The sequence below is a fragment of the Panthera tigris genome, chromosome B2, assembly GCF_018350195.1.
Source record: "Panthera tigris isolate Pti1 chromosome B2, P.tigris_Pti1_mat1.1, whole genome shotgun sequence".
Lineage (NCBI taxonomy): Eukaryota > Metazoa > Chordata > Mammalia > Carnivora > Felidae > Panthera > Panthera tigris.
In genome coordinates, this window is record NC_056664.1 from 112,618,190 (window position 1) to 112,633,587 (window position 15,398).

General features: G+C 38.8%; 1 protein-coding gene across 3 annotated transcripts in view; it reads left to right on the plus strand.

Moving 5' to 3' along the window:
- The window catches only part of NCOA7 (nuclear receptor coactivator 7), a 154,997-nt gene that overhangs the window by 87,164 nt on the left and 52,435 nt on the right, over positions 1–15,398 (plus strand). For all 3 annotated transcript variants that reach the window (XM_042987116.1, XM_042987117.1, XM_042987118.1), the window contains exons 4-8: positions 2,143–2,222; positions 5,412–5,519; positions 10,122–10,235; positions 10,822–10,947; positions 12,695–12,879. In XM_042987116.1, coding sequence (XP_042843050.1) covers positions 2,143–2,222; positions 5,412–5,519; positions 10,122–10,235; positions 10,822–10,947; positions 12,695–12,879 — 613 coding nt within the window. The remainder of the gene's footprint in view (positions 1–2,142; positions 2,223–5,411; positions 5,520–10,121; positions 10,236–10,821; positions 10,948–12,694; positions 12,880–15,398) is intronic.

Below are 15,398 nucleotides of genomic sequence, written 5' to 3' on the forward strand. Positions count from 1 at the left end.
TGTGCATCTATTTTAAATTTACCTAATGGTGTTGTTCTGTACATCCCATTCTTTTTCTGTTGACATAAACATGCTGCAGTGTATAGCTCAGGCTTGTTATTTCTCATTACTGCCTAGAATCCCAGAGCATATCTCCTACATTTTACTTACCCTCCAGCTTTCCCCTGCCACAGATGATGCGGTTATGTACATCCTCAAGCCAAGTGACTTTATGATATATATAAAGTATGTATCTCCTGGGAGAGGAGGTCTGTCGGTTAGATTGCTGAGTCATATGGGCTATATATATTTAATTTGCTAGAATGGCTATACCAGTTTACATCCCTTCTAACAGTTCACATCTCTGCCAACACTAGAATTTTCCAGCTTTCTGATTTTTGCCATGCTAATGGATGTAAAATGTTGCATTGTCTTAATTTGCATTTTTCAGATCACATGCAAGTTAGAGCATCTTTTCACAGTTAATTCAATTTTATATTTTTCGTCATTTAAATTTTTATTCACTGCAGTATGGCTGTCTGTGTTTTCAGTATCGGGGTTGATTATATTAAGATGCATTTAAATGAGAATTAATTTGAATCATAATGCAGCTGCTAAATTTCTGGGCTGACCAGTTCTGGCCTGTAAAAACAGCAAAGTCTATGGCCCAACTTATAATATGTTCTCCGGCATTTTGGTCGTCCCAAGTTTTCAGTATTATCAATAATATCACACTAACCATATGCTATGATATATGGCAGTTTTCTTCTTTTGAATTTTGCCTTAGGATGAATCCCCTAGGGAAGGATTACTGAACCAAAGAATGAACGTTTTTATGACTATTGTTACACATTAACAAATCACTTTCTAAAAGGGCTGGGAACCCTTGCGCACTGTTGGTGGGAATGTAAGTTGGTGCAACCATTATGGAAAACAATATGGAGGTTTCTCAAAAAATTAAAAATAGAAATACCATACGATCTGGTAATTCCACTTCTGAGTATTTACTGAAAGAAATGAAAACACTAAATTGAAAAGATGTATTGACTGTTTACAGTAGCCAGGATATAGAAGCAACCTTAGTGTCTACTGATAGATGAATGGGTAAAGAAGATGTGAGATAGATATAGATATATATATAGATATATATATATATATAGTGGAACATTGCTTGGCTATAAAAAGTAATGAAATCTTGCCGTTTGTGACAACATGGATAGACCTAGAGGGTATTATGCTAAGTGAAATAAATCAAAGACAAATACCATATGATTTCACTTAAATGTGGAATTGAAAAAAACACATGAATAAACAAAAAAATGGACTCTTAAATACAGACAACAAACTGGTGGTTGCCAGAGGGGAGTCCATGAGGGGATGGATGAAAAAGGCGAAGGGGATTAAGAGGTGCAAACTTCCAGTTATAAGATGAATGACAGAGACGAAAAGTATAACAGATGGAGCGCCTGGGTGGCTCAGTCGGTTGAGCGTCCGACCTCCACTCGTGTCATGATCTCATGGTCTGTGAGTTCGAGCCCCGCGTCAGGCTTTGTGCTGATAGTTCAGAGCCTGGAGCCTGCTTCAGATTCTGTGTCTCCCTCTCTCTCTGCCCCTCCCCCGCTCATGCTCTGTCTCTCTCTATCAAAAATAAATAAACATTAAAAAAATTTTTTTAAATAAAAAAAGTTTACAAAAAGTATAACATAGGGAATGTAATCAATAATAGTGTAATAACATTGAATGGTGAGCATTGAGTAATGTATAAAATTGTCGATTTACTATGTTATTTTAATTATGCTTTGCTTGAAAAAATAGAAAAAAAACTAAAAGGGTAGGATTGATTTCCATTATGCGTCGTTTATATCTTAACTATACTAGTTTTAACTTCATTGTGTATTATTTATACTATTCCTTTAATAACTATAAAATATTTGTTATTTGCACTATTTAATTATAGTTAACAGAAATCATTTGTTCAGGTGTTCACTGATGAATAGTATTTTTTTTTAAGAGTATGGTCTATTTGTGCCCATAGTCCATTTTCCTAGTAGGGTCTGCTTTATTTTTTTAGTCCATTTGAAAGTAGTTTTGATATACTCCCGAGTGTCTTATCCTCCATTCCTGAAAATGAAATTATTCATTTACATACATTTTATTCTTCAGACGACAATCAAAACAAAACACATGATAAAAAAGAGAAGAAGATGGTGGTTCAGAAGCCCCACGGTACTATGGAATACACTGTAAGTATAAACAGGAGGTATGAACACTTGTTAAGACCACTGGATTTGCATGATGTTTCTCCCTGACACATCCTCTTAGCTGCATTCCTTTTGTGTGCCCATTAATTAAGGAAGCTTCTTAAGACCTGTTCTAGGTCATTTCTTTTCCCTTTATGTTTTCTTTCTGGGTAATCTCATGTAAGCCTATGACTTGAATTATCTTCAATATGCCAATGACGGCCGGTTGTGCTTTCTGAGTTCCATAATCACAGATCACTTTCCTACTCAGCCTATCCACTTAGACCTCCAGGGCTGGTATTTTTTCAAGAAGCGATGGCTCCATAAGCTGTACATTTCTACAAGCCAGAGCTTTGCCCTTGACATCCTCTTCCCATGACTCCTCATGTTCATTGTTACCTTCTGTGACTATCCATCCAGATCTCTTCATTTCACTCTCATAGGTTCATGTTCCTTTACATAATGTACCTCAGTTTAACACTATTGATTCACTGATGTGAGTGTTTTAATGTCTATCTTGTGCCTTAATTCATGTACCCATGGAGAGAGATCCTTTTTTTGGTCACCATTGTATTTCTGGTGCTCACAGGGTATAGGCCTCCATTCTGTTGAGTTAGTAGATGAATAATGCTATGTATGTGTCCCTTACGGCACCTCCGCATACGTGCCGTGTGTTCATTTCTCTCCTGCAGCGTGAACTCCTGGGGGCCAGGAGCTGTGTATATTTATCCCAGGTCTGTTACAAAGTGAGCACTCAGTTAGAGATTTGTTTTAATTCACTTTGAAGTAGCATTGTTGAGGAGTGTTCTCTGACTTGTAATAAGAAATTAAGTGCTGTTGCCATTACCTGGTTGTGATTTTCTCGTGTGCATTTTTTTTCTACTCATTATTCATGTGCTATGCCAGGCTCTGTACAGGCAAGTAGCAAGACCTGATCCTTCCCTGGCATTTCTTTTGGAATGGTAAATTGTTTGCAAGCCTTTCCAGAGTTACACTGAGGAGTCCTGGCACAGGCATTTCATGCTCAGTGCTCGGTGAACGTCTCTAGGCATCTTTCTATGGGTTATAGGCCTGGTCCTTTCCAGAGGGATTTGGGGTGATTATTTATTTCACTTTACCATGGTCCACAATAGGTTATTGATCCCCATAACACCTAGCACAGTGCCTTACCTGATAGTAGGTACTCAAGAAGTGTTGGATTATTTATCATTAGTAACAATATTAACTCTAAAGCCATGTGTGTATCCAGCAGTATTATGCACAAGCGCCTCCAAAGAAATGACAAGGGGTGTTTTCTAGGAGACGTTTCCCATAGTATATACTAAATGGTGCAGTGAGAGTAAGTATCAACCCCCACATTAACTCTTATAAACAGGTGATCAAATTAGCAATGCAGATATGTCTGCCTGTTTGATTTGTAGGTTATGGGGATTAGTTTTACTTGGCAAGTTATTGTTTGTACTTGTCATTGGAAATAAAAGGTGATTCATAACTTCATGTTTAGAGAACCATGCTAGCACTTAATAGATTGCTTATATTGCTCCAAAGCTGTGGATGTTCGCATTCTGTTTAGTTTTAAACATTTAGTGATTCCCATATCCATCCCAGGGTCTGTGGCTTGATGCTGTATTTATGTCTTGCCGTTATGTAATAATTCCAGATTGTTAAGGTTTTTTCTCTTCCCTGAACTCCCTATGCACAGTATATTTCTGTAAGTCTTTTCTTAAAAATATGAAGTAAATTTTTGGATCACTTGCCATGAAGTAAGTGCTGCGAAGCAGAAATTACAATTATCTGTTTGATGGATCAAGAACCTGAAATGCAGAAAAGTTAAGTAAATGACCCAAGGTCACACAGCTAGCAAGTGGCAGGTCTAGAATTCAGATCCAGCAGTCTGGCTGTAGTCTCCATTCTCAGTGTGTCTCATACTGACTCTAAACCCCCAAAACCCCTGGATTTGAATATGTTAGGCAAAATGTCTTTTTTCTTTTTCATTTTTAGTAAGGCTGGTTTTGCCCAAGGTAGAAGTAGGGCCATATATTGCTAATTTTTAAATTATTTTTTAAAATACATGTATTTATATACTGACTTGTTCCAGAAATGCTTTGAGGTCATTTTGGTGTAATTTGTATCTATGACCTTGATTAGTCTGAGACTGTTCATCTAGTTGGTGGAGTTTTGATGCTAAGGACAGTGGTGAATTTAATTCTACATCTGTATCTTCAGTAGACCACGACCTCCTGCAGCCAACTCACATCGCCACCTCGGTCAGGGCTCACCTGGTGGAGCCAATTTTGAATATAGGGACAGGCACCTGTCTTGATCCAAGGCTGTATATGGGAACTTCTTAGTGACACACACCAGAGTGGCCTCCCACTAACAAGTTCTATCCAGTGACCCTAGACAAGAAGTCTGGGATATTGGCCTGACCAGGGGCATTTTTGTGGGTGGAGCTATTTACTGTGAAGTTTCACATCCTCTCATTGCCCTCTTTAGGCCTATTACCCTTTGTTAGAGAAAGAAAGAAATATACATGTGGGGCATGAATCGCAAGTTTCACAGATTTGGAGAATAACACTAATCTGGCTGACTATCAGAAGTTGTCATTTTAATGACTGTGAACAGTTATTGGTAGCTAATCTGAATTTCATAATGATTTACTTGCCTTCCGTCATATTCATTTGTCAAACATTTGAGTATCTTCTGTGTGTTGGGCACTATGCTGACACTGAGGTTATCAGCCATAAACAGGTCACCGTGCAGGAGCCTTTAGTGCAGTGAACAGACGGGAAGAAGACAGAACATTGAGAATAGAGGAAGTAGCCCTCCTCTATTGGGTGGGGACTGTGTGTGTGTTTTATTTCTTCTCTTCTTAACAGTTTTTATTGTACGTTGTGAACCTCTACTCCACACAGCTAGGTTGTGCCAAAGTAGATTTAGAAATCTATTAGTGGACACTGAAATTTGAAGATAAGGGAGCCCAGAAATGAATTGCATGTAAGACTTTGCTTTTCTGTGGTTTTATTAAGAATGGAGAATGTATTTACTTTCTTTTTCAGAATATATCTGGAAAGAACTACTTTTCATCCACTCAGATCAGAAATAGATTAATGTTGTTTACTAAAAGGGAGGGTTTTGTTTGTTTGTTGATTTTGCTTTATATTTTGAATCTTGTTTGTTTGATTATTCTAGGCTGGAAGCCAGGACACCCTAAACTCCATAGCCCTGAAGTTTAACATCACTCCCAATAAATTAGTGGAACTGAATAAACTTTTCACACATACTATTGTTCCAGGCCAGGTAATTCTTTACTTGTTGGGTATTACTTTTTAGAAATTTTGCATTTATCTTTTATTGCCATTTTTAATGCTTCACTCTTAGTGTCATGGGATTATCATCGTTGATAATGTGCATTAGTACAGTCTTTCCATTAGATCCAAGAATTCTGAAAGCATTGTAGAACTTAGGAACTTCAGAAATGAATGCCTTGCAGATGATTAACAGTTTACTTAACTATCATTAGTTTATGTTGTGGATGTCCTGTAGGGCATCAAGAGAAGTTAAATTTGACTTTTTCTTCTGTAGAATGTAACTCAAATGTTCTTGGAATGTTTAATTTAGAAGTGCACGTTTCAGTTTATTCCACTCCTGGGATACATTATGGCCATCATTTGACTTTAAGCAAATTTTTTTCATTTTTGTATTTATATGATACCTGGCAAAAATAGCCAGAGGCAGAGACATTCAGCAGGACTATCAAGAAAAAGCCACACCATTTCTTCCCCAGGTTTTTAAATTAATACTTTATTTTTTAAACTGAATGGAATTAGCTAATTGTGTAATTTTGCCACTCTTGGTTAATCCAGCCAATTTTTTTAGTGCCTTCCACATATTTAATGAGATATTCTTTTATTACTACTTTGAAACTACATTTAGCCAATAGATATAAATGACCCAGTCATTGGCAGGTCCTAGCTGAGTCCAAATTTCCATTCTTATCCATAGAACCGTCTGGTTGCCGTGAGCACATTCTGGTTTTAGTTGTGGACTGACTTGAGCATTTTTCTGCATCTCTACATTATAGTGACCTTTAATTCTTCCAGAATAGATACTATTACTTTTAAAGACAGCTTTATTGAGGTAACAGTGAGATTGTTCTTTGCGTTTTATTCAAGGGCAGCACATGAAGCCAACAGGCCATAAGCGGGCTAGTTTATATTATGGTACTTTTAGTATTTATGTTCTTGTTAAAAGGAGAAATTAGCATACTTCCAGCACCAGGTAATTGAAGGGAGATATACATTAAAACTTCTCAAAAATTAATGAAAATTTATTTCTAAGAAAACTAACAGTAGATGTCTCCTTTTGGGGATTTCTTATAATCTGAAGTATTACTGCATATTATGTAACTGACCCATAGCAGAGAACCTAGACGTGTATTTACTAATTCAAGGCTAAAGTCTATAGTCACTAGGGGCACCTGGGTGGCTCAGTCATTTGAGTATCTGACTTTGGCACAGGTCATGATCTCATGGTTTGTGAGTTCAAGCCCCACGTCGGGCTCACTGCTGTCAGTGCAGAGCCTGCTTCAAATCTTCTGCCCTTCTCTCTTTGTCCCTCCCCTGCTTACACTCTCTCAAAAATAAATAAAACATTAAAAAAACAACAGAGAATGTAGTCACTAGAATGTAGGAAAATAATTTAGAGCAATTCCTTATTTTTTTTTACTATGTCCATAAACAAAATATTGGTACTAGGTTAAGGTCCAGTAACCGATGGACTGTTTTAATATGCCTATTATAATGGCAAAAATACCAAAGTAGGATCTCTAACCCTTTGTTTCTGACTGGCCTTGTAGTAACTGTTTGATGTGGGTGAGTGCCTTCCTTTTTTGGGCCTCAGTTTCCTAATCCCTGAAGTTAGGTGTTGGGCCACGTTATCTCTGATGGCTTTTCTAGCATTTGCTATGCAGTCCAGCCCTCATATGACTAAACAGTTGTGTGCTGTTGGTTGTCCCAGGACCCAGATAGAATTAGGATTTTGTTGACAAAGATAAGAAATCAAGAAGAGTGAAATCAAGGGGCTTTCAAAAACTGTAGACAACTTTTTGTTTTCAAGGATTTTTAAATACTCTGAGTGGGGTACGTATTGCTTTCATCTCAGTAGATCTGATCATTCAGGACTATTTTTGTCTGCTCTGGCTCCAAGAAATGTGAGCTTCACTCTTCTAGAGACTGATTTGATGGTCACCGTGAGGTAGGAAAGGAAACTGGTCTGGCTAGGTAAGTGACTACATGTAAGAAGTAATTTTCAGAGGCAGTTACCTGAAGCTTTTAAATCTTACAACTGTAGACTCTTTTGTTGCTTAAAAGACCAAAAGCAATAGCAGATAAATGTAAACAACTGAGGCCTAAACAAAAGTTTTAGAAGGTCCTGAGTTTGGCTGTTAGTTTGGATACTTACATCAAATTTCAGGACATGTACAAAGAATATACTTTTTCAAGTAGTTTATCTTAAGCACACTCAGAAGTTACCTTGCAGATATAGGTTTAAGCTGTTTTTATATTCATCGAGCACCTTGGCTACACATGCTTTGAAAAATTTGACAGTTATGCCTGAGTGTTGGAGCAGAATTATTTTCTGCAGTCAGTAGGTAAACCGCCCTTACCCCTGCCCATGTTCCTGGCTCACCTCCATGTTGAGGTAGCACATCTTCTGACTGAGCGTCCCAGCATCCAACTGTCACCTCTACACTGTAATGAACTGTTTAAGCACAGGAAATATCCTTTTGATTGGACATTTAGAACATGCCAGACAATAGAATCCTAACCTGTGTTGCCTAACACTTGTCAAAACTCAGATACAAAAAACTGTTAATGGAGAATTGCTTGGAAGAAATGTTATCCATTCATTCCTCTTGTCCAGATACATGAGATAAGAGAGCATAGAATTTTAGCCCTCTGTAAGGTACATTTGTAGAACTCTACACTTTGGCGTTTGCCGTTGATCTACATCGCAGATGTTATTAAGAACAGTCCTCCCAAACTGGTTATTGTATTAATTGTCAGTGTATCATCAAAGACAAGTAGTTCAGACTGGGATACTCTTTATGAGACTTAATGAGAAAATACTTCTACTTATGAGAGACTGGGTTTTTTTTTTTAAGTTTATTTATTTTGAGAGAGAGAGAGATGCAAGTGCGGGAGGGGCAGAGAGAGAGAGAGAGAGAGAGAGAGAGAGAGAGAATCCCAAGCAGGCTCCTCACTGCCAGCGCAGAGCCCAATGCAGGGCTCAGACCCACAAAGCCACGAGATCGTGACCTGAGCCAAAACCAAGAGTCAGATGCTTAAATGACTGAGCCACCCAAGCACCCCAAGACTGGTTTGTTTTTATCTTATGGAAGTTGAATTCTGCTGACTAATGATGTCTGTCCCTTTGCATTGGTTATTTGGAAACTCAGAACCCGTTTTATGGCCCACCCCTCAAAGAGTGTTTGGTAATTTTGGAGTACATAGTTTCAGTAGTAATTAGTCCTCATGTTATTCTCCTTGGTTTTCCTACCTTTATCAGAATGTGTCTTTTGTTGTTGTCTCACCTTTTTTCTGGATTGAAGAGAGATTTAAATAACTAAAGTTAAAACAGAGATAGGATGGGAAAGTGTGAACAGTTGTTATATAATTAGTGCTGAATTCTGTTTTATAACATTAAAGGACATCATTTAAAAAAAATTTTTTTAATGCATATTTATTTTTGAGACAGAGAGAGACAGAGCATGAACAGGGGAGGGTCAGAGAGAGAGGGAGACACAGAATCTGAAACAGGCTCCGGGCTCTGAGCTGTCAGCACAGAGCCCGACGCGGGGCTCGAACTCACGGACCACGAGATCATGACCTGGGCTGAAGTCGGACGCTCAACCGACTGAGCCACCCAGGCAGCCCTAAAGGACATCATTTTAAGACTGTATATGATATATGCCAAAATGTTGCATGTCTCACTGTAAGAGTGTTGAATGATAAGATCATAATAACATTTCAGGCACCAGTACATTTTGCGGAAAGAGGCTACTTTGTACACTGTGGGAGATTTCAATTTTTGTTTTTAGATAAGTTGATGGTGATAGAAATTATTGAGATTATTGATATTACCTTGTACAACTTGTAACGATCTTACGTTAGTACTCAGGGCCTGCTGAGAGTTAGCAAGCATGAATTTGTTCCATTTCTTCCTGATACAGGTGTTGGGTTTAGAAGCATGCCATGCTACTCTTTCCTTTCTTCCCTGTCCTTAGTGCCCCTCCCTGGAATCTTCTTTCCTCTCTAAATCTTCTATGCTGTTCAAAGCCTCACTTGGACCCACTTGCTTTATATGACATGCCCAGAGTACTCACCCACCTTGTTCTCCCCTCTGTGAGCTCCTGCAGTGTCTGTGGGTGTGTTCCATACCTTTTGCACTGAACGCATTCATATTATGAGTAATTGTTTCGTGGATTAGTCCAGAAGCCTCCAAGGTACTTACAAGTTTTGGGAAGGCCAACTAGGTCTTTTTTTTTTTTTTTTTTTTTTTTTTTTTTAAAAGAACAGACTTTTTTTTTAATGTCTACTTTATTTTTGAGGGAGAGAGAGAGCACGTGAGTTGGGATGGGGCAGAGAGAGAGGGGATCAGAGGATCCGAAGCGGGCTCTGTGCTGACAGCAGTGAGCCCATTGCGGGGCTTGAACTCAGGAACTGTGAGATCATGACCTGAGCCAAAGTCATACACTTAACCAACTGAGACACCCAGGTGCCCCCCAACCAAGTCTTAGTCGTGTACTTAGCATGATTCTGTACAGAAAGTAATGCCCTAAACACTGTCCAGTGTTTGCCTGATCTCGATATTCACTTCACTTGTCTTTCCCATTCTCAGGTCCTTTTCGTGCCAGATGCTAACTTTCCTTCCAGTACCTTAAGATTATCATCATCCAGTCCTGGTGCTACTGTGTCTCCTTCATCATCAGATGCAGAATATGATAAACTGCCTGTATGTATGTCATTCGTGAACTAACATTCATATTTATCAAATAATTTTTTGAGTTGTAGAATTTTATGTGTTGTTTTTCACAGGTTTTCATCTGAAATTTCCCCAAAGGGGGTAGGGTTAAGGATTTGTCTTAGTTGAGAGAATATGTCCTATCAAAAAGAAACCTATTTCATATTTAAGGTCTCAGAGGGAAAAATGCACACCTTTTATATGTAAAAGTATACAATTAAACTCTGGATGAGACAGATAGTTGATTTGTACTGCTTTTACTCCTTTTTCTAGAGAAATTGAACCATGAGTCAAATATGAATTATTTCATTTAGGTTATTTTCTAAAAACATTTGATGAGCCATTTTTATGAGTTCATACGTACACCCTTACTGTTGTTGTTGTTTAAATCTTAGTTTGATTTGGATACTTAGTTGTGTTTGTGATAATTCTTGGAGAATGAAGCATATTTGGCTCTTTTTCATGTTCAAGGTAAATAGAAACAGGTTCCTTATAGGAAACTTATGTGGCTTGATTTATAGAAATAATCTGTTTAAAAAGGCTTCCATTTGATTTTGGGAATTTTGCTTTCTTAAAGGATGCTGACTTAGCAAGAAAGGCCTTAAAACCCATTGAAAGAGTCTTATCATCCACTTCTGAAGAAGATGAGCCAGGCGTGGTAAAATTTCTAAAAATGAATTGTCGATACTTCACTGATGGAAAGGTATATGGCAGTGTCATTTGTTTCCTTTTCTTGAACTCCATGAAAAACTAACTTAGGTTTCAAACTACTGAAGATAGGAGACATTAAAATATCTTTCCCAAAGTTTCAGCTTAAGATTTCATAAGTGTCCATTTGTTTTCCCCTGTTGGATCCCTAGCATTTTATATATTAGGAGAAATACGATTCTTTGTGATCTAGGACTTATCATTTTATCTTTCAATTCTTGGCTTATAAATTGCTAGGGAGACAATATAGTATATGCTTAACAGTAAAGACTGGAGTTAGTGAATTTAAAATCCAACTCTGCTGGGGCGCCTGGGTGGCTCCTTCCGTTAAGCATCCTACTTTGGCTCAGGTCATGATCTTGCCTTTCATGAGTTTGATCCCCGCGTCCGGGCTCTGTGCTGACAGCTCAGAGCCTGGAGCCTGCTTCAGATTCTGTGTCTCCCTTTCTCTCTGCCTCTCCCCCACTTGCATTCTCTCTCTTTCTCTCTCTCTCTCTTTCTCTCAAAGATAAATAAACATTAAAAAAATTAAAAAATAAAATAAAATCCAACTCTGCTATCTGCTTGCTCTGAGACTATAGGCAGGGTATTTAAGTTGCCAAAGCTTCCATTTTCCTCATCTATGAAATAGGAACTGTAATAAAATTGACTTTGTAGGGGGTGGTAATTAAAAGGGATAATTGATGTAAAGACCTTAGTACCTAACTTCGGAAATGTTCAATTCTCAACCCATTTGCTGCTGGAGATGCTGGTGTTAAAAATAATGTCTGCTGTGTTGTGTATTTAGTTTTTTGGTGGTTGGTGTGATTTACAAAGAACAAATCCAACTTTCAGTGAGCCTCTGAAGAAGGGGTTATGTTGATGTAAAGTCAATTCCTGTGTGCAGAGTAGAGACTTCATGCCAGGTTCCAAATGGTAGGAAAATACACTATTGATAGGCGTTTTAACTTTTGCAATCAAGAATAAGTAATGCCTGAAATGCAAAATGTTTCACAAAGATGATCAGTTAACTAACGAAGAGGACCAAGGTAAATAATCTACCTATGGGGAGTCCTCCGTGTCCTGCTGTCTCTGGTAGATAATATCCCTGTTGCCATCTATAAAACAGTAAACTGACCAAGGTACGGACAAAAGTTCCCACCAAATTACTGTTTGTTTACTATTAGCCTCCATAGTTTAGCTATATTCATCTCTGGCTGCAAAATATTTCATATTCCTATTTGTGTCGAATTTTGCTGGCACAAATAGAATGTGACCTTTCTAAACATTTGAGAGAAAAATACTAGGACTCTAATTTGCACCATGGCTCTGAGACAGATGCCGTGTACCATGTACGGTACCATATACTGGTTGGACACATAGTGAACATGTGCTGAGTAGATTGTAAAACACCCAGTTCTCAATTGGGAAAGCACTTGGGACAGCCCTCCCATTTTACAGAGGACTGGGGAGTGCGAGGCATAGATGTGCAGCCCAAGATCCCACCACAATGGTACTATGGCAGCAGGTGTTCCAGAACCAGGCTCGGTTGACTGCTTTAGTGAGGCAGCTCTGTTTTCTCTGCCTCACCACACAGTACCCAACTTTGCATTTCTTCAGCCTGTTGTTCTCCTGCTCTTAAAGGGGGTGTGATGGGATACCATGGTACGCCAGAGTCAACAGAATGTTAACACGAGTCCATTAAAGCTGCTGTGGTTGGATTTCTGCCTGTGGTGATTCTGTCCTGTCCCTTTCTCCTGTAGGGTGTGGTCGGAGGCGTCATGATTGTTACTCCAAACAACATCATGTTTGACCCTCACAAGTCTGATCCCCTGGTCATTGAAAATGGTTGTGAGGAGTATGGCCTCATTTGCCCCATGGAAGAGGTGGTTTCCATTGCCCTCTACAACGACATTTCCCACATGAAGATCAAAGATGCCTTGCCATCGTAAGAGATATTTCTTTGTTTACCAAAAACAAACAGAATTCCGGTGTTTGGAGAATTAAATGCAATTAAAAAGTGAGGGAGTTGGCAGCAGTGGGAGATTGTATAGAGGTGAATTTGAAGGTGGAAGATTTGTGCAGTAAATTTTTTAAAGAATAGAGAAAGGAGAGGGAATGGAGATAAAGGGAAAAGCTGCACATATAAAAACGAAAGGAGAAAAGCAAAAAAGCCAACACATAAAAATGGCATTTCTTGGCTTATTTTTCTGAAAAGCAATGCATGTTCTTAATGAATCAATGAAATAAGAAATAGTTTCTCCGAAAGAATTTTAGTCTGGTTCCCAGTAAGAGAATAGTATTTTTCTTTAGTTTAGTTGAATTTTGTTCTCATTCAAATTCTAGGGTAGGCAGGCTTCCTAACTCAGGTGTTCCCTAAATCCTGCAGAGAAAGCTCTGAGTGGAGAGTGCTGAGGCCACTGTGGCCGTAGCCGGACCACCCTAAGTGGTATGAAGAGAGAGCAATACTGATCTGTTTGTTTCTGAAACGTAGATGAATATTATCTTAGTCTTGATTATTTTTGCCTTATAAAACTGAGGGTTTTTTTGTTTTGTTTTTGTTTTGTAAAAGAGAGAAAAGGAAGCTTCCCATGAAGAAAGAGAAAGAGGGTTAAGAAAGCTCAGGGTATCAATTCATTTAAGGGATAATATGATTCCTACTGTCACTTTGTCAATGTTTCTGTTTTTCTAGATCTCCTAGTAGTAAAATTCTTCAGAAACCTCCATGATAGGAAGGTAGAGGGAAAGCGGTGGGTCCTAATTGTGCAAAGAGAAACTAGCCCTTGGGACTTATGAAAAGAAGGGCAGGCAGCTAGAGAACTAACCCACACACATCGTCCTTAGGAATTTATACCAGCAGGTCTCCCTGGACTCTCAGAGTCCTTGGCATCAGACCCGCTTGGCCCTTACTCAGCTCCAAGCCACTGAAGCCAGTGCAGAGCATGGGCACTGAGGTAGTTTCTAAATTCTGCCCAAAGTATCCAAGTGAGAAGGTAGGAGGCAGTGTTGCAGGCCAGGCAGTTCTGTGTGATGAATTAATTCTGGAGCCACACCACCTGGGTTGTCCTGGTTCAGCCACTGACAGCCCCATGACCTGCATGAGTTGCTCAGTCCCAAGCCTCAGTTTTCTTATCTGTTAAATGGAATGAAGAGTGTTCTTCAGCTTATAAGTCTGTTTTAAGAACTCAATGTATTGATGTACTAAAACTCTTAGAAAATAGCCTGATACCTTTTAAGTATAGCTGTTATATGAACCTTTAATTCATATCTGAAACTCTGTTCATTGTTCTGGGGAATCTTGTCCATGCAGTCGAGGCTTCTAGTTCATGTTAGTACGTGCCTCTTGTGTGACAAGGATGTGAAGATGAGTGGGTCATGGCCTCTGCCCTTGAGGAGCTTATAGTCTACTGGGTGCAAAAGACAGATGGAGAGATGTGGTAACGAAATGGCACCATATAGAACTGCACATGGCATTCCATGAAAACCCTCGTGAGGGAGTGTCCCGCTACCTTGGGATCTTAGATGGAGGCAGAGAGGAGGACATGCGGAGCTAGTTTTAGAAATAAGGAATGAACATTAGGTTCTCTGTGACAAGAAGAAAGAAGAAAAGTAAAGAAATAGTTAAGTTTAGAAGTGAATGACTAAGCAAATGGGGGCATTTCTTGCCCAATGATGGTTTCTAATGAGATAATACTATTGTACATCTTCAGCTTAGGATGTTAAGTATTCTTTTTAATATTAGGAAAGGAAGGTATGTCTTTACAGAAAGATTTCTCTCATTATGAGATTTTTAATGATCTGGGATACGAAGTTAATGCTATAGCTGGAGGGAAAGAGAAGAGTTAAGAATTGGCTCCTACTATGTTCAGTTTCTTTCAGAATTATTCACTGATTCTCACCTTGGACGCAAGTATGTGAAGACTTTTCAGTCTAGTGAACAATATGTGCACCAATGGGCAAAATAGAATGTGTGAGCGAAATTGGTGTGATACAAAATTCGTATCGACTTCAGAATCCCATCAATTGTTTAAAAGTTAGAAATATCTTAAAATTTCATTATTACCAAAAATCGTATGATAAAGCATGTATAAATTCTGTAACTGCAATGTGCAAATAGTTTTAAAAGTGTGTGTGTGTGTGTGTGTGTGTGTGTGAGTGTGAGTGAAATCTCCCCACCCTCTACTTCAGGCTTTATATTTTTTGTGTAGGACATTTTGTAGCCACAGAGAATAGGAAGGGAACAACTGAAGGGATTATTGATCAACACTAGGTGTCTGGCTGAGTCTGGAAAACATTAACAGTAGAGACCGTTGACACCACTGTGTACTTTGCCCCAGCAGTGCTTGGCAGCTACGGTGCCAAAAAAACAAGTTAATCCCCGCTTGGATTAGGTAGATGAACAAGAAGGGAGGGGTAGACAAGGTAAAGTAAGAGGCTGAGCAGAGTGTAGTCACATCTATTCATGGG